At 41.7% G+C, this 27,751-nt stretch overlaps 3 protein-coding genes and 1 long non-coding RNA gene across 5 annotated transcripts; 3 read left to right on the top strand and 1 right to left on the bottom strand.

The window, feature by feature from the left end:
* Positions 1 to 227: 227 nt before the first annotated feature.
* LOC133868469 (uncharacterized) lies at positions 228 to 14,991 on the bottom strand. The gene is made up of 2 exons (XR_009900342.1): positions 14,665 to 14,991; positions 228 to 757 (listed from the first exon to the last, which is right to left on the bottom strand). It is a non-coding gene; the product is annotated as an uncharacterized LOC133868469 (long non-coding RNA).
* Positions 14,992 to 16,768: 1,777 nt separating this feature from the next.
* On the top strand, positions 16,769 to 17,926 carry LOC133869701 (glutathione S-transferase U24-like). Of its 2 annotated transcripts, none has more exons than XM_062306764.1 (2): positions 16,769 to 17,257; positions 17,767 to 17,926. In XM_062306764.1, exons 1-2 carry the CDS (start codon positions 16,943 to 16,945, stop codon positions 17,845 to 17,847), a joined length of 396 nt encoding a protein of 131 aa, XP_062162748.1. In that variant the 5' UTR covers positions 16,769 to 16,942; the 3' UTR covers positions 17,848 to 17,926. The 2 variants fall into 2 exon arrangements, with proteins under 2 accessions (XP_062162748.1, XP_062162749.1); XM_062306765.1 differs by having other exon boundaries at positions 16,772 to 17,257; positions 17,772 to 17,889.
* A 35-nt stretch (positions 17,927 to 17,961) lies between these two features.
* On the top strand, positions 17,962 to 18,435 carry LOC133869702 (probable glutathione S-transferase parC). The gene has a single exon (XM_062306766.1). It carries the CDS (start codon positions 17,995 to 17,997, stop codon positions 18,337 to 18,339), a length of 345 nt encoding a protein of 114 aa, XP_062162750.1. The 5' UTR covers positions 17,962 to 17,994; the 3' UTR covers positions 18,340 to 18,435.
* Positions 18,436 to 26,125: 7,690 nt separating this feature from the next.
* LOC133868378 (probable glutathione S-transferase) lies at positions 26,126 to 27,736 on the top strand. The gene is made up of 2 exons (XM_062305266.1): positions 26,126 to 26,553; positions 27,193 to 27,736. Exons 1-2 carry the CDS (start codon positions 26,239 to 26,241, stop codon positions 27,529 to 27,531), a joined length of 654 nt encoding a protein of 217 aa, XP_062161250.1. The 5' UTR covers positions 26,126 to 26,238; the 3' UTR covers positions 27,532 to 27,736.
* The last annotated feature ends 15 nt before the right edge of the window (positions 27,737 to 27,751 follow it).

Below are 27,751 nucleotides of genomic sequence, written 5' to 3' on the forward strand. Positions count from 1 at the left end.
AGTCTTTATCTTGGTCAAGAAATCTGTGTATTTAACGAGGAATGAAGCGAAGTAGTTCTTTTGGGTGCTCTGAGATGCAATGAAGCATTTTTTTTCTTGTAAAACATTAATGGTGTATGTTGGCCCTCACGTGAGTAGCACAAAAGGCAACAAGATTTGTCATGTTTTATCAAGGATCAAACAAGTCTTCAAAAAAAATAAAAAAACAAGTCTTCTCTAAAGAATCATTGTGCAGTATGTCTAATGCCATTTTTTGGCCATTATACTATGAGTTTATCATTAATAAGAATTCACAATAATAATGTAAATTGTTGTAAATAAAAAAAAATGTATAAGAATACAATGTTTGCTTATGTGAAGGGCAATTGGTTCTCACATGTCCTGTTTTCTTGCAAATGGTACATGTCCTTTTCTTCATTTATTTGAATTTGAAACAGTTTTCAAAGAATTAAGCAACTTGTTTCATAAAATTTTTGAAAGGAACAACAGAACTTCAGGATGAATGCTTGAGAGCTGCTGCTTCACAGGTTTGACCTAATCAGGCTTCAGAGGTGAGACTATTGTTGTCGTTGGAAGAGTGGTAGCACCATATATTTGTCTGATGTCAGAAAGAGTTGGATTCTCTCCTCCACCCATTCAGGAACTACGTACCCAAGATTGCAATGTGGGCAAGGCACTTCATTGAGCCGTATCTTATATCCATTGCTGAATATGTATGGCCGAGAAGTAACTAGAAAGACACTCTTGAACCCAATTCCTGCATATTAACCAGAAAATAAGTTTACCATAGCAGCAGGAACATACATAAATATCCTTCGCAGTCCCCCATAGGAAGAGACAAGGAAAGCATGAAAGAAAAGCAGGTCTAGAATATCTGTTTTAACAGTCCTTACTTCTATTAGCTTACTTAAGTGTTGTCAACCAGTCATTAACATCTTCAACTATAATCTAATATTTTCTTTTCTTTCTTTTTTGATTAAAACTATGCATATAACTCAAATTAATACAGGTTCACATCTTCTGATTGGCATAGAAGTCATTTCACAAACACTAAGAAATGTGTTTGTGTGTGTGTGTGTGTGTGTGTGAGAGAGAGAGAGAGAGAGAGAGAGAGAGAGAGGGAGGGAGAGATCTTAAGGACCATCAATTACATTGTTAATTTTTGCTATTTAACATAAACAAATTCATTTTGCAACCACATCTTTTTCATTGTTTTTTCTACAAGAGCATCACAAGCTTTCCAAGTTAAGCAAATTTTTGGAATGCGAATCTTACAATCAAGGACCTTAAATAAGGGTTTCTCAAACAAGAGAACAAAGATAAAAATAAAAGTTTGTTTCCAATTCAGTCAATCATATCAAGTGATCTACAATTTCAAGAGCTCTATTAGCACTTATATATTGGAAAGGTAAAGGGTAGATAATTTGAGCGCTATAGGGTAGATGGAGCTCAATTCTTTTTGTGCAAAATGGATTGCATACGGATGTTGCATAAGCAAGTGTTGTGTCCCTTACTTATATTTCGAAAGAATTTAGCAGGGTAAAAATAGATTTATGTTGAAAAAAATTTAACACAAACAATATAATCTTCAACTACAATTAAGTAACTACTCATTAAAATGGATTTACAAATACTACAAAATTTTAGCGATCTTGCAAGAGGATAACAATATCCTTCAACTATAACTACTGAAATCTCTAAATACAAACTGTTAGGGATAAAATCAACCCTAGAGACACGTGGATCCAATGACATCTCGGAGTTATGTCTCGGCTACTTGTTCCGCATGGTTCTATCCAGTGAAGGGAAGGACGTTTAGGTCCGAAGACATCTCGGAGATATGACGATGTCTCGGTCTTAACATTCCAGGTTACGGTATGTAAAATATCCCGAGATCTCCCAGCCAAGATGGAGTGAACATATCTCGGATATTTGTGCCTCGGAGTAATAACACCTCGGTATGATATCGAGTCGGTGCGGTATCTTCTCGGGGTGATATCCATTGGATGAGTCAACATCTCAGAGTATAAACATCTCGGACTTACACAACCCTGTTATGGTGCGGATATATCCCGAGATCTCCAGGTAAAAGCAGAAACGTCTCGGATATCATCACCTCGGAGGTCAGCTGAAATGTGCTACAGTTTCCTAAGAAGGTGCCATGCGCCACACCCGTCTCAGAATTCGATAAGGATAGAATCCCAGGAGATCAGGGATAAACTACAGATCCATGATTTATGGGATAAGATGGTTATTGACATGAAATCGAATTTAAAGAAGTACAAACGCGATCAACTGCGGATTCAACACTCCTATTCAAATTCCCAGAAGATATGATGAAAACTCAAACCAGGCTAGGACTCAAACTCCTAATCCAACTCAATGTCAAGAGGGTCCGGCCTATAAATAAAGACCGTCACACCAGGTATAAAAAAAAAACCCTCTAAGCTCTTGAGATTAAGATTAAGAATTCTCTACAGAAAACTTTTTAGACTGACTTAGGCATCGGAGTGGGCGTGGTCGGCACCCCCGGCGAGTTGTTTGTTCCTCTTTGCAGGGTTGAAGTGTTCAGTAGAAAATCAGGCAGCGAATCCTTAGGCGACACGTCACCATACCGGAAACTGTACCAACAGTTTGGCGCCGTCTGTGGGAACGATCAATTGTTCTTACAAAAAAAAAACAAATCCGCAATGGTGACGACGAGACGTTCCAAATCGATCTTAAACGAAGTGCCGCCAACCAGCCGAGACGATGCTCGTGGAGAAGCAGAATCTGCGGATCCAGAGGCTCGGATAACCCAACTGAGTCAACAGTTAGCCCAGGCGCAGAAGAATGTGGAGGATTTGTTGGCTCAGAACGCTGTGCTCCTAGCCGCACGAACTCCGCCGCCCAATCATGATGTAGCCGATGGGACAAACCACGAAGGTTCAGGAGAGAGAAACGGGCGGAACGAGAATCATGACGGGCAGAACGAGAACCATGAAGAGAGAGCCGGGCGGAACGAGAATCGTGGAGAGCCCATCAATCCGGTTCCACCCACGGAGGCAGAAAGGAGGTTGCAGAAGATGGTCCAGGATCTGGGCGCGAAATATGATATGCTGTCAAAGACGATTGACCAGAGGCGTGATGGGAAGGAGTCCCTTGTTGACAACCTCTTCCAGCACAAGGAATCCATATTCACCGAAGAAGTGTCCAACTGCGACTTACCTGGAAGATTCAAGGTACCTGACATTCCTGTCTTCTCAGGCAGCGAAGATCCAGTGGAGCATCTGGACAATTTCAGGTCCCATGTCTCCCTGCACAAGACACCAGATGCTGTGGCTTGCCGAGCTTTTCCTCTCACCCTGTCAGGAAAAGCCCGAGACTGGCTCAGGAATCTCGCACCAAGGTCGATTGATTGCTTCGACACCCTTGGACGAAAATTCCTGGCCCAGTTCGTATCCGGGAGAGCTAGAAGGAAACCCCGAGGGTACTTACTCTCTGTGCAGCAGGGACCAAATGAGTCTCTAAAAGACTATCTGTGGAGGTTCAACCAGGAGAAGCTGAACACAGAGAGTGCACCAGACGATTTCATTTACGGTGCAATTTTTCAAGGCTTGAAAAAAGATGGACCTCTGATGGCGGAATTGGCGTTGAAACCGCCGAAAGATCTTCAAACCTTTATGGTGAAGATGGACAGGTACATCAACCAGGAAGAAACGCTCCGAGCCCTCCTCAGTAATTCCCAGCAACAACAGCAGCCGTCCACCGAGAAGCCTAAGAAAAAGAAGAATCCTGAGCCAGTACAGGATGCTGGTCCCGCAGAATATAAGAAGGTGAAGAAAAATTTCGGAGGTTATAAGTGGACACCGTTGAACACCTCCATCACCGAGGTGCTCATGGAACTCAAGAAAGATCCGAATTACCAGAAACCGAGACCCATTCAAGGAAATCCCCCTCCGTACTTGGCTCACAAGTACTGCGCCTTCCACGATTCACACGGTCATCTGATCGAGCAGTGTGTTTCATTGAGGCAGTTGATCGAGAAATTCATTGAGAATGGGAAGCTAGTCCGATTCCTCGCCAATGAGAGGAATCAACAGGAGCGAGATCACTATCCGAGGCCTAGGAGGGAAGAAGATCGGGATAATAGAAGAAACTATCAACCGAGACAAGATGAAAGAAGAGAAAGAAGCCGAGAGCCAGCACCTCGGCCTCGGAGGGATGAAAGAAGGGAGAGAAGTAGAAGCAGGCCTCGGGGGGCACAGCAAGGCAATATCCCTATCATCCACACCATCTCGGGAGGATTCGGAGGAGGAGGCGAGTCCAACTCAGCTCGGAAAAGCATACGCCAGGCAGCTCGATGATTTCGAAGTTTACTCGGTCCAGAGGCCCCCAAAATCTCGGAAGTATAACCCTCTGGTTATAGGGTTTTCTGATGATGATTATGCTGGAGTCTCGCTTCCGCACACAGACGCCCTCGTGGTCACCTTGACCATAGCAAACTATCAGACCCGGCGGATCCTCATTGACACTGGGAGCTCGGCTGATATTCTGTTTAAATCAGCTTTCGATCACATGGGTGTTCCATTAGAGAAGTTGGTTCCGGTCTCGTGCCAGCTACAGGGTTTTGCCGGAGAGAAGGTGTTGCCTCTCGGTTCTATCGATTTACCTGTGACAGCCGGGACTTATCCAAGGCAAAAAGTCATTATGGTGAAATTCCTAATAGTTGATAAGGTCTCGGCCTACAATGCAATTATAGGACGTACGGCTCTCAACGATTTCAAAGCGGTGACTTCAACACCACATCTCAGCATGAAGTTTCCAACAGAAGAAAGAGTTGGAGAGGTAAAAGGAGACCAGAAGGAGGCTAGGAGATGCTACAATCTGTCCTTGAAAGATACCCCGAGGCAGCACGGTCGGGGGGAGAAAACTAAGGAGGATGGAAAATAGCAATCACCGTTGGGGGAGCCTGTGGAAGCCTTGGAGGAGTTCGAGATAGGCGACTCGGGAAACAAAATTCATATAGGCTCACAACTCCCTCAACCCCTGAAGGAAGATCTGGTGGCGTTCTTGAGGCGCAACAAAGATGTATTTGCCTGGAGCCATGAAGACATGCCGGGGATTGATCCCTCGGTTATAGTCCATAAGCTGAATGTAGACCCAAATTATCGCCCTGTGAAGCAGAGAAGAAGAGCTTTTGCTGCCGAACGAAACACGGTAGTTGCTGAAGAAGTAGAGAAGTTGCTGAAAGCTGGATTCATCCGAGAGGTGGATTATCCCGAGTGGCTGGCCAATGTAGTGCTGGTAAAGAAGTCTAACGGGAAGTGGAGGATGTGTGTAGACTTCACCGACCTGAATAAAGCATGTCCGAAGGATAGCTTTCCCCTGCCTCGGATTGATTTATTGGTGGATTCGACGGCCGGGCATGAGCTCTTGAGCTTCATGGATGCCTTCTCGGGGTACAATCAGATCTGCATGGAAGAAACAGACCAGGAGAAAACTGCTTTCATCACAGACCGAGGACTCTACTGCTATAAGATGATGCCCTTCGGATTGAAGAATGCTGGAGCCACATATCAACGACTGGTGAACCGGATGTTTCAAAGTCAAATTGGCCGAAACGTTGAGGCATACGTAGATGACATACTGGTTAAGAGTGTTCGGGCAAACAAACACATAGAAGACCTCCGAGAAACTTTTCGGACTCTAAGAAAATACAACATGAAGCTCAACCCTGCAAAGTGCGCTTTCGGAGTTTCTTCAGGCAAGTTCCTGGGGTTTATGGTATCACAAAGGGGCATTGAAGCTAATCCAGAGAAGGTCAGAGCTGTCCTCGAGATGGAGGCCCCGAGAACAACAAAACAACTTCAACGACTGACAGGGAGAATTGCGGCCTTGAACCGTTTCATATCACGGTCGACAGATAAGTGCCTTCCCTTCTTTAAAATTTTACGAAAAGCATTTATATGGAGTGAGGATTGTGAAGAAGCTTTCGAAAAATTGAAGGAATATCTGGCCAACCCACCACTGTTGAGCTGCCCAACCGAAGGGGAGATTCTTTATCTCTATCTGGCAGTCTCTCCCTCAGCAGTAAGCTCGGTGCTAGTCCGAGAAGATTCAGGGGTTCAGAAACCGGTCTACTTTACAAGCAAAGCACTTCATGGTGCGGAGGGGAGGTACCCTCGGATCGAGAAGTTGGCGTTCGCTTTAATCATTTCAGCCAGAAGATTGAGGCCATACTTTCAAGCTCACGCTATCCGAGTTTTAACCGAGTATCCAATGAAGAAGGTGTTGCAAAAGCCTGACCTCTCGGGAAGATTAGTCAACTGGGCGGTGGAACTCGGACAATTTGATATCGAGTTTCATCCTCGGACGGCTATTAAAGGACAGGCTCTAGCAGATTTCCTGGTAGAATTCTGTAACATTCCTGAAGCAGAAGAACTTCCTAAGGAGTCAACCTGGGTTGTGTTTGTAGATGGCTCCTCTACACAGAGCAGAAGCGGAGTAGGAGTCCTCCTCAGGAATCCCGAAGGGCAAGAGTTCGGTTTTGCTGTGAAACTGGACTTCGTTACAACAAACAATGAAGCTGAGTACGAAGCGGTGATAGCAGGTTTGGCATTATCCCGAGAGATGGGGGCAACCAATGTCGAAATCCGGAGTGACTCTCAGGTGGTCGTAGGCCAAGTCCAAGGGCAATTCGAAGCACAAGAAGATAGAATGGCCAGGTATTTGGAAGAAGTACGGAGATTCCATTCCTATTTTGAAAGGTTTGTCATCACAAAAATACCTCGGGAGGAAAACATTCGAGCTGATGAATTCTCAAAAATCGCGTCGGGAACAGAGGAAGAGATGGAAGCATCAAGAAGGCAAATTATTGTTCTGACCGAGCCTTCAATAGGTCCGAGGACCAAGGTTATGGAAGTAGACTCAGCACCGGAGGAGCCAGAGTGGGCTAGGGACATTATCCAGTTCCTTAGACATGGGTTGTTGCCCGAAGATAAGGTTGCAGCTCGGAGGGTGAAGATACAAGCAGCACGGTTTTGCCTTCTCGGGGAGACACTGTACAAAAGGGGATATTCCGAACCCCTTCTCAAATGCCTCTCCAAGGCCGAGTCGAATTATGTCCTCAGGGAAATTCATGAAGGAGTGTGCGGAGACCACTCAGGAGGAAGGATGCTGGCGCAAAAAACCATCCGAGCGGGTTACTATTGGCCCACGATCAAAAAAGACTCCGCTCTTCTTGTCAAAGCCTGTGATAAATGCCAGAGATTCGCAAGAATCATGAAAGCAAGTCCCGAGAAGCTCATCCCCCTCACTTCTCCATGGCCATTTGCAAAATGGGGGGTGGATATAGTTGGTCCGATGCCGGTAGGAAAAGGCGGACGGAAGTTCTTGATTGCAGCTGTAGACTACTTTACTAAATGGGCGGAAGCAGAGGCATTAGCAGCTATAACCACTGCGAATGCCATAACCTTCCTCTGGAAGTCAGTGGTGTGCCGGTTCGGGATTCCACATGCTTTCGTCACAGATAATGGGAAGCAGTTTGACTGTGAACCGTTTCGGAAGTGGTGTTCGGAGCTCCGTATCCGAAACCATTATGCTTCGGTACAATACCCAAAGGCGAATGGTCAAGTAGAGGCGACAAACAAGACCTTGGTAAAGATCCTGAAGAAAAAGCTTGATAAGAAGAAAGGAGCATGGGTTGATTACGTTCCGGAGGTGCTGTGGTCGTACCGAACCACCAGAAGAACTCCAACGGGCGAGACACCATTCTCACTTACATATGGAACCGAGGCGGTGATTCCTGTGGAAGTAGGATCTCCAAGCTTCCAGGTGGCTCACTACAATCCAGGACTCAACGACGAGAATGCTAAGATACACCTGGACCTGTTGCAGGAGAAAAGAGACGACGCTCATGTCACATGGGCGGCATATCAGAATCGAACGGCTCGGTACTTTAACAAACAGGTGGTGCCCAGAAAGTTCCAAATCGGAGATTGGGTACTCAGGAAGGTGAGCTTGATGACGAAAGATCCAACGGAAGGCAAAATGGGACCCGGATGGGAAGGCCCCTACAAGGTAATAGGATGCCATCAGAAGGGAGCTTATCGCTTGATGACCGAGACCGGAAAGATACTTCCAAGATCATGGAATGCCGAGCACCTAAAAAAATATTTCATGTAGTTCATTGTTCTCTCTTTTCAGTTTTTTACAAACAATTTCATATTCAATAAAGAATGTCTATCTCCAGTATCTACTGACAATCACAGAAATCCAAGAATCAATCCGATCTATATACTTAGGAAAAGTTTCTCGGTCACTCAGCACCGAGAGCAGGAAAAGTCTCTCGGTCACTCAGCACCGAGAGCAGGAAAAGCCTCTCGGTTTGTACAAAATCGAGAGCAGGAAAAGCCTCTCGGCTTGTCCAAAACCGAGAGCAAGAAAAGTCTCTTGGTCATTCAACACCAAGAGCAGGAAAAGTCTCTCGGTCACTCAGCACCGAGAGCAAGAAAAGTCTCTTGGTCATTCAACACCAAGAGCAGGAAAAGTCTCTCGGTCACTCAGCACCGAGAGCAGGAAAAGTCTCTTGGTCACTCAGCACCGAGAGCAGGAAAAGTCTCTCGGTTTGTCCAAAACCGAGAGCAGGAAAAGCCTCTCGGTTTGTTCAAAACCGAGAGCAGGAAAAGCCTCTCGGTTTGTCCAAAACCGAGAGCAAGAAAAGTCTCTTGGTCATTCAACACCAAGAGCAGGAAAAGTCTCTCGGTCACTCAGCACCGAGAGCAGGAAAAGTCTCTCGGTCACTCAGCACCGAGAGCAAGAAAAGTCTCTTGGTCATTCAACACCAAGAGCAGGAAAAGTCTCTCGGTCACTCAGCACCGAGAGCAGGAAAAGTCTCTTGGTCACTCAGCACCGAGAGCAGGAAAAGTCTCTCGGTTTGTCCAAAACCGAGAGCAGGAAAAGCCTCTCGGTTTGTCCAAAATTGAGAGCAAGAAAAGTCTCTTGGTCATTCAACACCAAGAGCAGGAAAAGTCTCTCGGTCACTCAGCACCGAGAGCAGGAAAAGTCTCTCGGTCACTCAGCACCGAGAGCAAGAAAAGTCTCTTGGTCATTCAACACCAAGAGCAGGAAAAGTCTCTCGGTCACTCAGCACCGAGAGCAGGAAAAGTCTCTTGGTCACTCAGCACCGAGAGCAGGAAAAGTCTCTCGGTTTGTCCAAAACCGAGAGCAGGAAAAGCCTCTCGGTTTGTCCAAAATTGAGAGCAAGAAAAGTCTCTTGGTCATTCAACACCAAGAGCAGGACAAGTCTCTCGGTCACTCAGCACCGAGAGCAGGAAAAGTCTCTCGGTCACTCAGCACCGAGAGCAAGAAAAGTCTCTTGGTCATTCAACACCAAGAGCAGGAAAAGTCTCTCGGTCACTCAGCACCGAGAGCAGGAAAAGTCTCTTGGTCACTCAGCACCGAGAGCAGGAAAAGTCTCTCGGTTTGTCCAAAACCGAGAGCAGGAAAAGCCTCTCGGTTTGTCCAAAATTGAGAGCAAGAAAAGTCTCTTGGTCATTCAACACCAAGAGCAGGACAAGTCTCTCGGTTTGTTCGACACCAAGAACAGGAAAAGTCTCTCGGTCTTTCCAAAACCGAGAGCAAGGAAAACCTAAAGGTCAGTCCAATAAAGGCTATCAATGCAGGATTGCAGGTTTTCGGAAGGACAAGAGCATCCAGGAAAGAATCTGCCCACGTCCTTTCCTTAGACAACCCGAAGTGGTCATGAAAAGAACACTAAGACAAGAAAACCTCTCGGTTGGAGGTCTCCAAATGTTGAAAGATTGAAGCCTTCAAAGATAAAGAAATTAAAAGAAAGGTAAAGCTCAACAACCTGACTACCCACCTCAAACGACTTAGCCTGCGGTCGCAGACTAAGGTTGTGGGGGGTAACTCATTAAGGTAAGCAGGAAAGTCTGTCAAACACCGAGAGCAGAAAAGGTTTTTCGGTTTGTCCGACACCGAAAACAGAAAAGAAAATGCCTAAGTAAAAGGTAGAAATTTCATTCAAAAGATATCATATTCTAAGTTTTATACAAAGAAAAATGTACAGGTAAAGAAAAGAGAAGATAAAAATTCAAGAAAACAGCTTCTAGCTAGCAGGATCGTCAAGAGGGTCTTCTTCGGGAACTGGCGCGTCAAGACCCCAATTCGGAACGTCGGGCATGAAGTCCTTACCAAACTCCTCCATCTCATCAATGGCTTCTTCGGGAAAACCCACCAACATCGGATCAACCGTCTCGGGATCAAATTTATATTGAGGATTTGTCACCAAAGTTCGAAAATTTTCGAAACCCCAATGACAACCCCGACCCCAACTCTGATCCCGAAGATAAGGCGCATAGCTCAACTGCTTCTGATAACGTTTAAGCTTTGCCCGATCGGCGTCATATCTAGCCCTGAGACGAATCAAGAGACTCTCCGAGTGATCCTGCGCCTTGAGAGCTTTATCCCTCTCGGCTGTAAGTCTTTCAACCTCATCTTTGAGTTTGTCCTTTTCAGCCTCGGCACTCAACGCATTCTTGCACGCCTCGGAGCATTCATTCTGCACAGCCGACAAACGGATAGACAATTGATCCGCACGATCCAGCTCGGAAGAAAGACTTTCAATAGAGCGAGCGTATCGACCGTTGGCCTCCGCCACTTCGTTACTCAAACGAGCGTTAGCAGAACGCATCTCGGATATAATTGAGTCCCGGGACGCGAGTTCCTCGTCCTTGGACTGAAGAAGAGACTTCAGCGCCGCAACTTCATCCTCTAAACCCGAGATGCGGGCTTGAACTTCGGAGGAAGGAGTGGGCGGAGACGCAGGACAATTTTCGCACTTCTGCCAGAGGGCAGTCATCTTCACAAGAAGCTGTCAAGAAAAAAGTAAGCAAAGTCAGAATCGGGATGCAAACAGAATAAAAAGTCCTAGCTCCAGAAACTTACCTGATAATGAGAGATGAGAATGCCTTGGGCGATCTTCTCGGGAGAAGACGCCCATGCATTCCCCAGATATCCCTCGGGGATTAAGTTCTTTATGGCCTCCATCGGATGACCCAGAAGACCCCTGCCCAAAATCTCGAAGCCGGCCGAGACCCTGGAGGAAGAGCTAGGACCCACTTGAGGTACAGCCCCGGTGCTTGGGCTGGCCTCAGCACGAGACTCGCTCCTAGTAGAAGTCTCGGGGAGCACGCCAGCTTCAGGAGTAACGTTCTCGGAATCGATCCGAGACTCCTCAGCCACTCCAACATGGGGAGTTGTTTCGGGTTGACCGGGACTTTGAGTTCCAGGAGCAGATCCCGGCACCCCCTGATCAATCACTTCCCGAGAGGGGCAAGGCTCTTCAACGTCCTCAGCCTCGGACAGTCCAGTAGGAGTCTCGGTTTGTATAGGCGCAGAACATGAAACTCGGGGGGTGGAGTACCCCGTTTCACGATTTTCTTCAGGGGGTGGTGGTGTTTCTGGACGTTCCAAAGAAGGAGTTCGGGGAGTACCTTCTGCTTCAGACTCTTCAGCCAAAGGCTCGTCTCGGGGGGTGCCGACTTCTTCATCCATCTCTTCGAGAAAGTCACCACTTGAAGCGACAGGCTCTTGACGCACTTCCTCTTTGTCGGAAGGTATTATAACCGCTTTACCCCACAATCGCCCGGCGTCCGCGAGTCTTTGAGCCATTCGGTCCTGGCCTGTAAGCTTCCGTTTCCTGGCCGGATGCTTTACCCTACGCGCAACTGGGACATCTCGGGTCTCAGGTACATTTCCTTCTCCTTCTCTAGACCTCTCAGGTACCGCACATTGTTCACCATGGAACGAAGCCTCGGAGCCAGACTCATCCCGTGAAACAAAGGAAGGAGCAGGACTAGCCTCGGGAATGAAACCCCGAAAGCTGGCAGACCCCTCTTCAACGCTTACCCTAGGTGATGGAGCCGAAGGAGGAGTTCTCCTCGCACCCGAGGCGGCCAAAGGAATCTTCTGTTTCTTTTGTGCAGGAACATCCCCGAGAACTTCCTCAGGTGACCTCTTCTTAGTCATAGGTCTCGGGGATGGAGGGGCTTCATTCCTCTTCTTGACAGCTCCCCTCTTGGTGATTAACTGTTTGTCTCTCGGAATGTCATATCCGAGAAACTGCCTCATATTCTCCTCGGTGACGAGATTGTCAAAATCGACTTCTTCAAACTTGTCGGCCTTGACTCTGGCAGCGGACCACCCACTTATCTCCTTAACATCCTCCAGTTCGGATACAGTGAGCGAAGGGGGGTCACTTCGGTCAGGTCGCAACAACTGCCAAGTCCGAGGCATCATACGATCTTCAGGAAGGAGAGTACCTTCGGGGCATTCCCACTCCCCGGAAACTCTGAAAAACTGCATCTCCCAGAACTTGTTGTTCGTCAGCCCACTCTTGAGCTTGATGAAAACAGGCGGGTGACGGCTGCAGAGTTCAATCATTCCCTCTGCAGTCTGCCTCGGCCTATAGATGTTGAAGAATTGCAGGATGTTCATCTCCTTCTTCAACACAAGCCTCCATAGGATGTAAGAGGCGAACAGGTACCGCCAAGCATTTGGCATTATCTGACTGGGCGCGATCATCAGAAAAAGAACGAAGTCTCGAGCAATCTCCGGAAACGGTAATCGGAGCCCAGCAAGAAACATCCTCTCATAAAGGGTAATATCGCCGCCATTAATGGACCGAGCTCCAGGCGCCTGATAGAACATCTTCACAGTTGGAGAAATTTCATAGTTCGAGCGAAGGACACCCTCATGCTTCGCGAAGATGATGGAATCGACCCTGCTCTCCAAAGGAGAAAGATCCACAGAGCCGTCGGGTCTCTTTGTCCGAGCCCGAGACGAGGCTGAGACAGCTTTCTTGGGAGCCATGGAAGAAAGAAGAAAGGCAGAAACAGAAAAATACAGAGAAAGGAAAAGTTTGGGGAGGAAGACGACAATGGAGTATCGAGAAAAAGAAGTATCAGTGAGTGAACAGTACAATATCCCAACTTTAAACGCCTCCACTACCACGTGTCCGAAATGCCAAAGGGCGCTGTCGATTCAAAATTTCCGAAGGGGAAAAGGCGCGCCTTCCGTAAATTCAGCATTAAATACGCTGCCTCGACGATACCATTTAATGATGACAAAAAGGCGGCTGTGCAGAGATGACGTCGACGTTGGGAAAAGAAGCGGTCAAATTCAAAATTTGAACTGTTGAAAAGACGCGCCCTGCGCAAACATCAGATACAGACTGGCAGCCGGAAAGTAATTCTCTTATTTCCGTTTATTTCTGAAATTAGAGAATTAGGGGGGTAACTGTTAGGGATAAAATCAACCCTAGAGACACGTGGATCCAATGACATCTCGGAGTTATGTCTCGGCTACTTGTTCCGCATGGTTCTATCCAGTGAAGGGAAGGACGTTTAGGTCCGAAGACATCTCGGAGATATGACGATGTCTCGGTCTTAACATTCCAGGTTACGGTATGTAAAATATCCCGAGATCTCCCAGCCAAGATGGAGTGAACATATCTCGGATATTTGTGCCTCGGAGTAATAACACCTCGGTATGATATCGAGTCGGTGCGGTATCTTCTCGGGGTGATATCCATTGGATGAGTCAACATCTCAGAGTATAAACATCTCGGACTTACACAACCCTGTTATGGTGCGGATATATCCCGAGATCTCCAGGTAAAAGCAGAAACGTCTCGGATATCATCACCTCGGAGGTCAGCTGAAATGTGCTACAGTTTCCTAAGAAGGTGCCATGCGCCACACCCGTCTCAGAATTCGATAAGGATAGAATCCCAGGAGATCAGGGATAAACTACAGATCCATGATTTATGGGATAAGATGGTTATTGACATGGAATCGAATTTAAAGAAGTACAAACGCGATCAACTGCGGATTCAACACTCCTATTCAAATTCCCAGAAGATATGATGAAAACTCAAACCAGGCTAGGACTCAAACTCCTAATCCAACTCAATGTCAAGAGGGTCCGGCCTATAAATAAAGACCGTCACACCAGGTATAAAAAAAAAACCCTCTAAGCTCTTGAGATTAAGATTAAGAATTCTCTACAGAAAACTTTTTAGACTGACTTAGGCATCGGAGTGGGCGTGGTCGGCACCCCCGGCGAGTTGTTTGTTCCTCTTTGCAGGGTTGAAGTGTTCAGTAGAAAATCAGGCAGCGAATCCTTAGGCGACACGTCACCATACCGGAAACTGTACCAACACAAACACAACCTTAAACTACTAGACATTGAAACACAACCTTATAACTAACAAATTCTCACGTTCCATGTAGGCATAGTTGAAAGCTTTAAGGATGGCACCAACCCTATCATTCACTTTCTAGAACCTGATTTTAGGAGTCTGAATTTGATAGCCAGAAAAGAAATTCATTTTCATGTCATGTTCTAACATCACATCCAACATTTTTTTTCCAGCAAGAAAAAAGCAACGTTTGAAAAAAGCGGTTGAGGCATTTCATCATACACCTTGTGTGTGATCTGCATTTTTGTTTCCTTTAGATTATACAAAAACTTATGAAAATATTCTTTTACACTTGAATCAGGACAGAAGAGTGAATTAATTAAAAAAAAAAAATCCAACAAGTCGTGATAAGCAGGGGAGAGAAAGATAGAGACAAAAACTGAGACTGAGAGACTTACCGGTGGAGGAGTAGCAGCGTTCGGTGGAGTTGGGGTTCAGCGTGGTCTAGTCCGGGCAGTGGCGGTAGCTTCCGGCCCAGTCGGTGGCTGTAGCATCCGGCCCAGTGGTGGCGGCGGCTTTCCGGCCTGGGCGATGATGTTGCAGATCTTCCAATTGGGGAGTTTTTCTTTAGCCGATCTTGATTTGGGCGTGTGGGAGTTCTTTTTTTTGGAAGGTAAACATGGGAGTTGTGAGAGTGATCCAGTAGTTCAACATCATTTCAGTTTTTTGTTTTTAGCTGACGTGTCGATCGATTATTGGTGGGCATAAACCTCTTGCCTTTTGCCATGACCGTATAGAAGGGGCATTAAACGCGACATTAAATGAATAATATATATATATATATATATATATATATATATATATATATATATATTTTAATCCAAAAATGATACTAATAAGCAACACTAAACAGTGTAATTTATTTGTTATGTCGTTTAAATCTCCGCGCAAGAAAGCGTTGTTGACATACAACTGATCTGATGGATATGCCAATTCTTGGAAGCAAGAAGAGCAAAGAGAACTCTAACAGTTGTGAGCTTGATAACTTGACAAAAGGTTTCATGGTAGTGTGCTTGAGGCCCTGTTTAGTATCGCCTCTCCCCTCTCTTTTTCACGGCAAGCTTTACTTGCCGTGTCTAAATGTCAGACTTTTGAAAAAAAACTTTTACTGTCCGTTTGGGTATTGAATTCGAATTCATTGCGTGAATTATGAAGTTTGACTTTGTGAGATAAAATTTGAAAAAAATTTAAAAAATTGAATAAAATATAATTTATTTTTTAAAAAAGTAGAATATTATTCAAAATAATATTCGAAACAAATCAATTATTATTCAGAATAATTGGTTTGAAGCGTGAAGCACCGAAGCTTCTTAGCTTCACCTCTCCCTTGAAATTCTAATTTTACCCCGCATAAATTTCAGGAGCAGTTTTTTTTTTTTGGAAAGGGTTTTTTATGCCATGCGGGCGGTTGGGGCTAGGGCTGGCAAAACGGGTGTCCGACACGACCCGTTAAGACCCACAATCCATTTAAGCTAGACCCAAACACGACCTGTTTATGTTAACGGGTCGGGCTCCATACACGACACAATACGATAATTTCACGAGTTATTCAACACGACCCATAAAACCCGTTTAGTATAATGGGTCGTATCGAGTCAGCACGACCCGACACGACCCGTTTGAACATTCAAAGCTAAGGGCAAGCCATTATCTCAAAACCAAATCAAAATCCACAATCAGCACCTCAAATTTCAACTAAATGTTTCACTTTCAGCAGTCAAAACAAAATCAAATCGCAAAATCCATCAGAAACTTCACATGCTTCTTGTAGATATTGAAGTTGATGTTGAATAGGACCAAGAGGTACCAAAGCCCAAACAACTCCCTGAGCTCCAAGTCTCCAACGTCTTGAACAATCTGCTGGATTCTACACTCTCGCCAGTGCTCTCGAGCACCGAGGTGGCGCTGACCTCCAAGCTCTTCGTGTTGCCTAAGCTTGAACAAGTTCGAGGAGGACAGAGACCACGATCGACGAGGGGAGTTAGCAGAGACGGACACATTGGGGAGACCGTGGGGGTTTGAGGACGACAAGGACTACAGCGCAACATAGAGACGAGGAGAAGAAGAAGAGGAGGCGGCGTTGAAGGAAAAAGAAAAGAAGTCTTTTTTCTTTTTTCTTTTTTTTTTTTTTTTTTGGTTCAGCTAATAATAATAATAATAAGTTTTTTTTTAAAAAAAAAAATCGTGTTTGGCTGTGACACGACCTGTCAAGCCAAGATAAACATGTTGATCCGTTTATGACCTAAATCTGTTTAAGATAAATTTAAATTTACTAATTTCGTATCGTGTTCGTATCGGATTATCGAATTGTGTCAAAATTGCCGACCTAGTTGGGCACTTATGTAATCAATTTAGGCCAAAAAAAAAAAAAAAAAAAAAGAAGGAAAAGCAGTCCAACACCGCGCAGCAGTACTGCGTCAGAGCTTACGTGACGCATTTGCCATATGACGACACCATCGAAAAGCCATCCCTAGGAACGAAAGGAGAAAAATGCATAGAAAACGACAAGCAAACTACCTTCGATTCATTGCAATTTGCAAACCTTTCATACAGTATAAGTAAAAGCCCAGCACAAGCCGTTTTCGCAAACTGAGCAAGCTAGAATTCCGACGACTGTCCCACATCCCAATTTTCTTTGCTCCCCAATTTGCTTCGATCTTTTTCAGGTGTTTGACAATGGCGGACGAGGTGGTTCTTCTGGATTTCTGGGCCAGCGTATTTGGGATGAGGGTCAGGATCGCGCTCGCTGAGAAGGGGATCAAGTACGAGTACAAGGAGCAGGACCTGAGGAACAAAAGCGACCTGCTTCTCAAGATGAACCCGGTTCACAAGAAGGTCCCGGTTTTCATCCACAACGGGAAACCGGTCTGTGAGTCCCTCATCATCGTTCAGTACATAGACGAGGTCTGGAACGATAAGTCTCCGTTGCTTCCCTCTGATCCTTACCAGAGAGCTCACGCCAAGTTCTGGGCTGATTTTATTGATCAGAAGGTAGTGCGTCTCTGCAATTTCTTTTTTTCTTCTAATTTTCTATAATTGTTTTTAAACCAACGAAACTAATCCCAAATTAATAGGAGTTCAAATCATTTAGTTTATTTATTTATTGTTTAATGTAGAGTGATAAAACTTCTACGACACTGTTTGGTATATATATATATATATATATATATATATATATATATATATATATTTTATGGGAGAGTGAAAAATTTTTATTGGTATTCAAAATTTTGAATATAGTAAAGAATATAATACAATACAAAAATATGTACACCCTTGTTCATCAAAAAAAAAAAATATGTACACCCAAACAAGTCCTTAATTTTAATTATTAGAATTTCAAGAATTTATTTGTATATGGGATAATAAGATCTAAGCTATTTATCAAAAATTATTAGAATTTTAATAATTTATTGTGAAATTACTTAAGATATTGTAAAAAAGAAATATGATATTTGAATAATTAATTAGATTATTTATTAGAATTTACTATTTTATAGGAAAGATTCATTTGGCATGATGATTCTACTACGTATTTAATTGGCCACAAAAGGAGAAGAGCTGGAGGCGGCAAAGAATGATTTCTTGGAAGGGAAATGCTAAAAATCCTCCCTTCATCCTCCCTTTGTCCATCTCTTTTGCTTAAAAAAATTGATTTTAAGCAAAAAAGTGTCTCTGATGTGACATCAGAGACACCTTTTTGCTTAAAATCAATTTTTTTATAATAAATGGAGGATGAAAGGTGGATGAGGGGTGCATGTGTAGCACCCCTCTTCTTGGAAATATTCAAGACATTGGAGGGAGAGCTTGGGGATAAGCCTTACTTTGGGGGTGAGACATTTGGGTTTGTCGACATTGCTCTCATCACTTTCTACAGTCGGTTCTATGTGTATGAGACTTTTGGCAGGTTGAGCATGGAGGTGGAGTGCCCCAAGATTGTTGCATGGGCTAAGAGATGCATGCAGAAGGAGAGTGTCGCTAACACTCTTCCTGACCAGAAGAAAGTTTATGAGTTTGTCTTGGAGTGGTTTGGATTAGAGCAAGCTCAGCCGGCCAGAATTACAACAGTATAGAAGTGCATGTTTTTGCGTTGTGTCCGCCAAATGTTTGATGAAAATGAAATTGTGTTTTTCTACGAAAGGAATGATATATCTTCTCTTCCGTCTTAACTTTACATGTTTTTTCGTTGTGTCCGCTAAATGTTTGATGAAAATGAAATTGTGTCTTTTTACAAGAGGAATGATATATCTTCTTTTCTCTTTTAACTTTTCTTCAGCCCTTTATCCATTGTCTAAGAAGGAAAAGAAATAATTATTTTAACAAGTATAGCGTAGAGAACCCAACTATAAATAATAATATTTATTCTAAGATATTTTTTTTCAAAAATTAAAAGTAAAAATAAAATGTCTAATACCATTTTGAGAATCTATTTCGATGGGCACAACATTATCAAATTGTTCGTGTGTTAACGAACAATCATCTTTGCATTGTGAAATCAAGGCCGGTTGTGACAAGTTCAACTAAAAGCTATTCCTCAAAAAAAGTTTAATTAGTCAATTGACTCAATTTTATTTAATCACTTGAGAAAATATAGAGCATATGGTAGAAACTAAAAATATATATAATATATGCAAATCAAATATTTGGCAAGATCTCTAAAGCACCAAGACCAACTATCATTGTTCAGTAAATTTGAATAAAAGCAGCCATATCACCCAATAGAGAGAAAAAACAACAAACATACATATCTTATCATAAGAAAGAAATAAGATGAGCTAATAATTCGCTATTTTTATAGGACATGCCATTGGATTGGATACATCATCAACCACCACCACCACAGGCCAAAAAGTAGCTCCATTTTTATAATTTCCAAAACCCTTGTACTTTGCCTTTCTTTCTTGCTTAGAACATTCATAGCAGCTTCCCTATAAGAGTACTAGTAGCAAATGCCCACTAAATTGTTCATTTCCCTAAAATAAGAAAAAGGTTACAAAAAAACAAGTCACAACAGTTGCCTTATTTTAGGGCTTCATCCTTGGGTAGCTATAGACATTGGATAGACATTGGGTAACACTGTAGCTACCAAATACATTATTTTAATAATAATAAAAAAAACGTCTTCTCTCTCTGACTCTCTCTTCTTCACACATCCTCGACCCTCAACCTCAAGAATTCATCAAATTCCCTTCTATCCTCATCACTGCAGAGCATAGCCGTTGAGCCAGAGCCGAAGCGGCATGGTGGGCGACCAAGTACGACCGGAACTACTGCAATTGCTTTAATGGCAACAACAAAATCATCGAGAAGAACAATAAAATCCACAAACAAAAAGACGACCTGAGAATGTTTGGTTTGTCGCTTGAAAGGAGGAAAAATGGCGACGAGAAGTAGTAGATCGGAGAAGGTGAAGAGGATTTTCTAGCAATTCGATGTGAACCACAGGACTGCTGTGTGGGCGATCTCGCCCAACCACGGGATCGTCTTCGACGACACGTGGAAGATTGTCAATGACTTGGAGATTCTCATTAAGAGGCTCAAGGCAAAGCAAGCGAAGAATTGTAGTAGCATGATTCTCATCAATAAACAAAGACTTATCCATTATCTGCGATTAAAGTTTTTCTCTGATTGAATTCTTAAATTTACATGTGTTTTTGTCTTCAATGTCATTTTCAAATACATCTCAACTTTTGTAACTACATTGATGTCAGATGAGGTTCTTGATTTTATGTCGGAAATTTCAATGCTCCCCAAGCTCTGGACCGATTTGGGAGGTGGGTTGTGCGTGGGGGGCAAAGAGATCAGGTGGAGAAGAGAGGGGATCATTTTAGTTGCAGGGGAGGCCGAAATGCATAGAGATGTTTGGAATAAAGATAAAGGAAAAAGGAAAAAAAAAATGAAAAGATGAAAATATATATATATATATATATATATATATATATATATATATATATATATATATATATATATATATATATATATATATATATATATATATATATATATATATATTATTTTAATACATAAGGAAAGATAAAGAGAAGCTGTTGTGAGGTGTTTTTGTATAGGAAAAAAAAATGTGGTTTGATTTCTTAATTTTTTTCTAAATTTGGAAAAATAGTAGGAAATCTGCTGCTACTGCTCTAAGGATTCTGTTCCCTAAATTTTAAGAAAAATTTCAAGAAAGTCATAAAAAGCCACCCACAACTAGGGGTGAAAAGCCGATTACGGTTACCGGTTTTTGGACAAAACCGGCAACCGTAACCGGTTGGGCAACCTCCGCCAACTGCCTAGGCGGTTGGCGGTTTTCAAATAACCGCCAACCGCCAACCGGTAACCGGGAACCGGTTTTTCATTATTTATTTATTTATTTTTTGGTTCTTTTGTTTTCTTTTTTAGTTATTGGACCTGTTTTGTTTTGAACCTTTTTTTTTTTACTAGTTTTCTATTATGCAATTTGTTAAATTAGGCTATTTTTTAAAATACAAAATTACAAATTTGCAAGCAATTATGCGTTTACATAAAATCAATTTGCAAGCAATTATGCGTTTACATAAAATCAAAAATTCAAAACACAAGTGGACACACCATATTCAAAACACAAGTCAACTATCAACACACCTCTTAGACCCCTACATTCACAATATCAAAAAATCAAACCATATTCAAATAGTTCATAGTCCACACACCCACACTCACAATATGGTTTGATTCACAACATCAAAAAATCAAACCATATTCAAATAATCCATAGTCCATAGTCTACAAGTCCATTCACCCACACTCACAATATTGTTTGATTCACAACATCAAAAAATCAAACCATATTCAAATAATCCATAGTCCATAGTCCATAGTCTACAAGTCCACTCACCCACACTCACAACATTGTTTGATTCACAACATAAAAAAAAAAACCATATCCAAATAGTCCATAAGTCCACACACCCACACCCATCAATTATCAAACCATATCCATAGTCCATAAGTCCACACTCAAGAACAAAACCATCTTGTGGAAATAACAACACAACTCCTATTCAGTCTTCTAGCAAAATCCTGTGGAGATAACAACAATAAATATTATAAACTTAAAAAATTGACAAACTAAGCAATTGCATTGTAATATAAATATAATGACAAGTCAAAAAATGATAACCTTCTTCTAGGAATAAGATGTGTTAGTCGTCATTGAATGAGAATGTTGATTCTTAGGCCTATCTACAATAGAAAAAGTTTGAGTTAAATAAATAAATAATGAAAAGTAAATGAAATGAATTTATAAATAACTAATTCATAAAAATTTACCAGGTTTATCATAGCTTTCCATAAAGTCCTGAAACACTTCCTCATAGATCATTGGGCGGTTCTTTAACCAGTCTTGTGTGCAAATCAAGGCCTCAACGGTAAGCGGAGACAATGAACTCCTAAAGGTATCCAATACACGTCCTCCGTTGCTAAAGGCAGACTCAGAGGCAACGGTGGAAATAGGGATGGCCAATACATCACGAGCTATGGCTGCGAGAGTAGGATATTTTGGTGTATTAACATGTCAAAATCTATAATATTTGCTTCACACCCATCCAACAAATATTGATCCACATCCGACCTACATTCCAAGTCATTCTCTGCGACAAGGTGTTGGGAAAACATATTCCTATATTGTGTCTCTTTATCTTCATCACCACAAATAGGATTGACATCTACTCTTCTTGTATCTTCAACAATGTTAGATGACTCTCCTACTCCCCTCCCATGAAACTTATTGTATTGCTCAATTAAACGATTCAGGAGGTCTCTCACTTTTGCCTCTATTTGATCCGCCCACATAGGCCCATTACATTTTTTCAACCAAAACACCAATGCCTTCATCTTGTTGCGTGGATCAAGAACAAAACCAACATACAACATTAAATTGATCATATCCATAGTCCCCCAATACTTTTCATATTTTTGTTTCATACTAAAACTCACAGAACTCAAGACCTGATCTTCACTGAGACAACCATCATTCAAAGTATTTTGAATAATACAAAGTTGCAAAAAATATGAATTGGAGGTGACATGAGTTGAACCAGAGAACTTCAATGTAGCTTCATAAAAAGTTTGCAAAAATGTCGCAAATGCCCTAGCATTTTCCTAATCAATAGGTTGAGGAACAACAAAATGATTATGCTCATCCTCCCCCAATAGGTCAAAAGCTCTTTGGTACTTCTCAGCAGTGGTCAACATCAAATATGTAGAGTTCCATCTAGTTGGAATATCTAAACACACCATTTTTTTACATTTAATTTTTTCCCGCTCTATACAATCTTTAAACTTTGACATCCTCTCCGGTGAAGACCTCACATATCTCACTGCGTTCCTTATATTAGTAACACAGTCACCTAAGTCTTTCAAGCCTTCATGCACAATAAGGTTTAAAATATGAGCGGCACAACGCATGTGAAGAAAATCTCCTCCTAAAACAGTATGACTTTTGTTCTTCATCCTCTTTCTCATATACTCAATCCCCACATCATTGGCTGAGGCATTATCGACTGTAATAGTGAACACACTATCAATCCCCCACTAGGTCAATGCACTCTCTATCATTCTTCCAATAGTTTCACCTCTATGATTGGGAATTTGGTTAAACTTGAGAATTTTTTTTATGAATCGTCCAATCAGAGTCTATGAAGCTAGCGGTAACACACATGTAGTTTATATTTTGCAGGGATGTCCATGTATCGGTAGTGATGCATACCCTTTTACCGCTCAAAAAAGTCCTCAACCTAAGCTTTTCTTCTTCATACAGTTTCAAATAATCTTTTTGTAAAGTGATACGACATGGCACTTTGAACCTAGGTTCAATTCCATTTATCAATTCCCTAAACCCATCACTCTCCACATGCCTAAAAGGCAGCTCACTTTTGATGAAATATCGAACAATCAAGTTTCTTATATTGTTTGAATCATACTTCATGAATCCAATTTGGTTACCACTACCACCTTCTACCGGTTTCTTGAATGACATTTGTAACATTGTTTGGTTTTTGGGTAGTGTTGAATCTTTTGATTTCTTAAGTGGAGAGTCTGGGCAATTATAGGTAAGGTGGTGCATTATGGCTGAAGTGCCATTCCTCTTATAATGACACCCTATTAACCTATTGCAATAGTTGCACATAGCTTTAGGGTTTTCCTTATCGATCGGTTCCACTTTTTTAAAGTGACTCCACACAATGGATTGATTCACAGGTGGTTTTTTACATTGTGACTGTTGGGAAGGTGTGGGGCTTTCAACATTTGCAGTGAAAGGTGTTTCAGAATTGTCATCTACCATAATAGGGGTGGTTGCATCACTCAAAGTGTCTGTCATCTGTTATTAGATAAACAATAAAATTTATTTAATAACCAAAGGAAAGATGAATCACTCAATCACACCTAAAAAAAAGTAAATCTCATCTCAAATAAAAAGCTAAAAAATATAAATCTTCATTGATCTAATTACAAAATGATTTCTTCATGCAATAAGCATCTCATAGATAAAAGAAGCCATGTCTTGTGACATTTCCTTCAAGACAGCTCCTCGTACACCATATTTGTGGAAGGATTAGAATGGGCATTTATCAGATTTATAACTTGATTCCAAGAAGTGAGAAAATATTATGTAATCTTTTATGTTCAAACTTCAAAAACCCACACGCATGGTTTTTTTTTTTTTCGCATCATTTTTATGTTACTTAAAAGGGAAAAAATGGGAAAAAGTGGGAGAATTCCTGGTCACACGACACTCATCCAAGTTTCAAAAGGCAGCCCCAGATCATAGTTTTGAGAGGTAGAGGTGAATACCCGTAAAAGTCTATATTTACAAACATAAAATTTACTAAACATACCAAAATAGTCTTCAAAAATTAAGTCCAACTAACCCTTTCAAAGTGCAATTACATTGCACAGTTACAATTAACAAGTTTATAAGACAAGATGCTCACCCTAAAGTTCGGTACTAAGCTATCACAGATGCATCACAAAAAAACAGGTCCATATATCACACATAAGCTAAATATTACAATTGTAAGCCACTAGAGACGCGAGTGAAATTGCAGTAATTAAATATTCTTCCAGCAATGACATCTTAAGAAATGCTAATAGTAAATGCAATAACAGAGGGTAAACCCATCAGATAAGAGAAATCACCGCATGCTAGATCAAGGTACATAGTGCCGAACGAGTGAGACAGCCACTCTACACACAATGCAGTTGTCTCTTCAGACACACCACAAATTTGACACAATACACTATAGTCTATAGTAGTAAAAGCTTATTAAAATACAAACTTGCACACTGACCACAAGAACAAGTCAGGCATATTGACACCTAGTGTTACACACTTAACTCACCAAACACAAAACACACATTTCACGCAAAATTGATAACTACGAGAACAGAAGGAAGAAGAAGACACCATTAAGTCTAATGATAGAAGAAGAAATAAAACTTACTAGCAAAGTCGTAGAGAGGACGGAGAGTAGCGGATAGAGGTCGATGGTGGCTTTGGAGCTTCTGTACGGAGAGAGAGAGAGAGGCCGGCGAGTGGCGGAGAAAGGTCGGCGAGTGGCAGAGTGTTGCGAGAAGGGAGATTCGGAGAGATTGAGGGCTGAGGTAGGGAGGCGGCGCACGGGTGCAATGAGAGTAGAGAGTCGGGACTTAGGGTTTGCTTAATGCTTAACGCGTGAAAGTGTGAAACTCAGCCAGTCAGCCTATTAGACTGAATTGAAACGGCGCCGTTTCGGTGTTAAACACCAAAACGGCGCCGTTTTATATATAAATTTTTTTAAAAAAATATATATATATAATAAGAAAGCCGGTTACCGGTTATAACCGATAACCGGCTTTCTTAAAACCGGTAACCGCCTTTTTAAGGCGGTTACCGGTTACCGGTTTTTAGGCGGTTTTAACGGTTATCTGGTTAACGGTTAGGGACGGTTAGCGGGCGGTTATTACGGACGGTTATTTTCACCCCTACCCACAACAGCTTCTCTATATTTTTTTGTTCCTTGAGAATACTACAATGCTTCCCAATGCATGTAAGAAGCATGTAAGATTCTCAAGCATTATTATAATCATAAAAAAAAGTTCTCTCTCCTCTCACATAAATAATCATAACTAAAAAAGTATAAAGAAAGAGTAAAGCAATAATATTTAATTAATGTAGGAAAAAGTGAAAGGAAGCTATTGGAATATGTTTTATGATAGAGAAGTAAAAATTAATTTTATTCTTTATATTTAGGATAAATAGTTGGAAAGTTACTGTGAATGCTTGTGGTACTCTACTCTATGTCTTTCTACGGACACAAATCGGGTTTTTTTTTTTTTTTTTTTTTTTTTTTTTTTTTAATTTTAAGTGGTAACAACCATAACGCAACGCGAGAGGGAGAAATTACGGGGGTGAGTGGCAGCGACGTTTGTGGAAAGTCTTTGGTTGGAAGATTTTTTTTGAAATTTGGAAAAAATAATTTCTGAAATGAGGGGAAGGGGAAATTACTTTTTCTAAAAATCTACGAATTTTGTATTTTTTAATATTAAAAAAAATGGTACCACGTGGTCTAGGGTCGAACGAAAACTTGACCCAAAAAAAAAAAAAAAAAAGAGCTCCTGCGTCAGTGCTTACGTCACGCCTTTGCCATATGACGAAAGCACTTTCGTCAGGACGTCGGAAGACTTGGAAGTCGGAACCACGTAGAATCATAGAAAGATGCGCAACCTATTGAAAACGACGAAAAGCGATCCCTAGGAAAGAAAAAACAAGTCATAGAAAACGACAAGCAAACTGCCTTCATTGTAATTTGCAAATCTTTCATATATACATTATAAAAGTAAAGCCCAGCAAAACCCATTTTAGCAAACTGAGCAAGCTAGAATTCTGACGACTGTCCAACATCCCAATTTTCTTTGCTCCCCAATTTGGTTCAGTCTTTTTCAGGTGTTTGGCAATGGCGGACGAGGTGGTTCTGCTGGATTTCTGGGCCAGCGCGTTTGGGATGAGGGTCAGGATCGCGCTCGCTGAGAAGGGGATCAAGTACGAGTACAAGGAGCAGGACCTGAGGAACAAGAGCGACCTGCTTCTCAAGATGAACCCGGTTCACAAGAAGATCCCGGTTCTCATCCACAACGGAAAACCGGTCTGTGAGTCCCTCATCATCGTTCAGTACATTGACGAGGTCTGGAACAACGAGTCTCCGTTGCTTCCCTCTGATCCTTACCAGAGAGCTCACGCCAGGTTCTGGGCTGACTTTGTTGAACAAAAGGTACGTAGTAAGTCTCTGCAATTTCCTTTTTTCTTCTAATTTTATTTTAAATTTTTTAAACCAAAGAAACTAATCCCAAATTAGTAGGACTTCAATTCATTTAGTTTATTTATTTATTGTTTAATTTATAGATTTTCATGGGTGTATTATGTTTCGGCCATTTTGATTTTTTTTGGTAACAATATTTTTTTAAAAAAATATTGTATTACTTAGGATTAGGATAATTTAATTAGTCATAATTTAATTTTGAGGTCGTAATCATTAACTTCTGTGTGTAGAGTGATAAAACATCTCCATATTTCTTACGTCTTTGTTGTATTTGGGATAATAAGATCTGAACTATTTAATTTAAAAATGATTATTATAGTTTCAAGAATTTATTTGTACGTGGGATAATATGTAAGATCTAAACTATTTATTAAAAATAATTATTAGAATTTTAATAATTCTACTTTGAAATTACTTAAGAAATTTTTAAAAAATTCTGATATTTGAATATTTAGATTATCTATTAGAATTTACTATTTCATAGGGAAGATTCATTTAGCAATGATAACTCTACTATATATGTATTTGACTAAACTTTATAATCCACGGAGATTAGTAATTATAATGTAATATTGGGAGTGCAAAATACAGGTGTATCCCAGTGGAAAGAAGTTATTTACCGCAAAAGGAGAAGAGCATGAGGCAGCAAAGAAGGATTTCTTGGAAATATACAAGACATTGGAGGGAGAGCTTGGCGACAAGCCTTACTTTGGGGGAGAAACATTTGGGTTTGTCGACATTGCTCTCATAACTTTTTACTGTTGGTTCTATGTCTTTGAGACTTCTGGAAAATTGAGCATGGAGGCAGAGTGTCCCAAGATTGTAGCATGGGCTAAGAGATGCATGCACAAGGAGAGTGTCGCCAAGACTCTTCCTGACCAGAACAAGATTTATAAGCTTTTTTTGGAGTGGTCAAGTGGTTTGGAGTAGAGTAAGCTCAGCGGCCAGAAGTACAAGAATATAGAAGTGCATGTTTGATCGTTGTGTCCGCCAAATGTTTGATGAAATTGTACGTGCCTTTCTAGTTTCTAGCATAGTAATAAGAAAGACACTTTGTTGTGTCTGCTAAATGTTTGATGAAAATGAAATTGTGCCTTTTTACTAGAGGAATAACATATCTTCTTTTGCTTCTTAACTTTTCTTCCACCCT

Source organism: Alnus glutinosa, chromosome 5, assembly GCF_958979055.1.
Source record: "Alnus glutinosa chromosome 5, dhAlnGlut1.1, whole genome shotgun sequence".
In the NCBI taxonomy this organism is placed as follows: domain Eukaryota; kingdom Viridiplantae; phylum Streptophyta; class Magnoliopsida; order Fagales; family Betulaceae; genus Alnus; species Alnus glutinosa.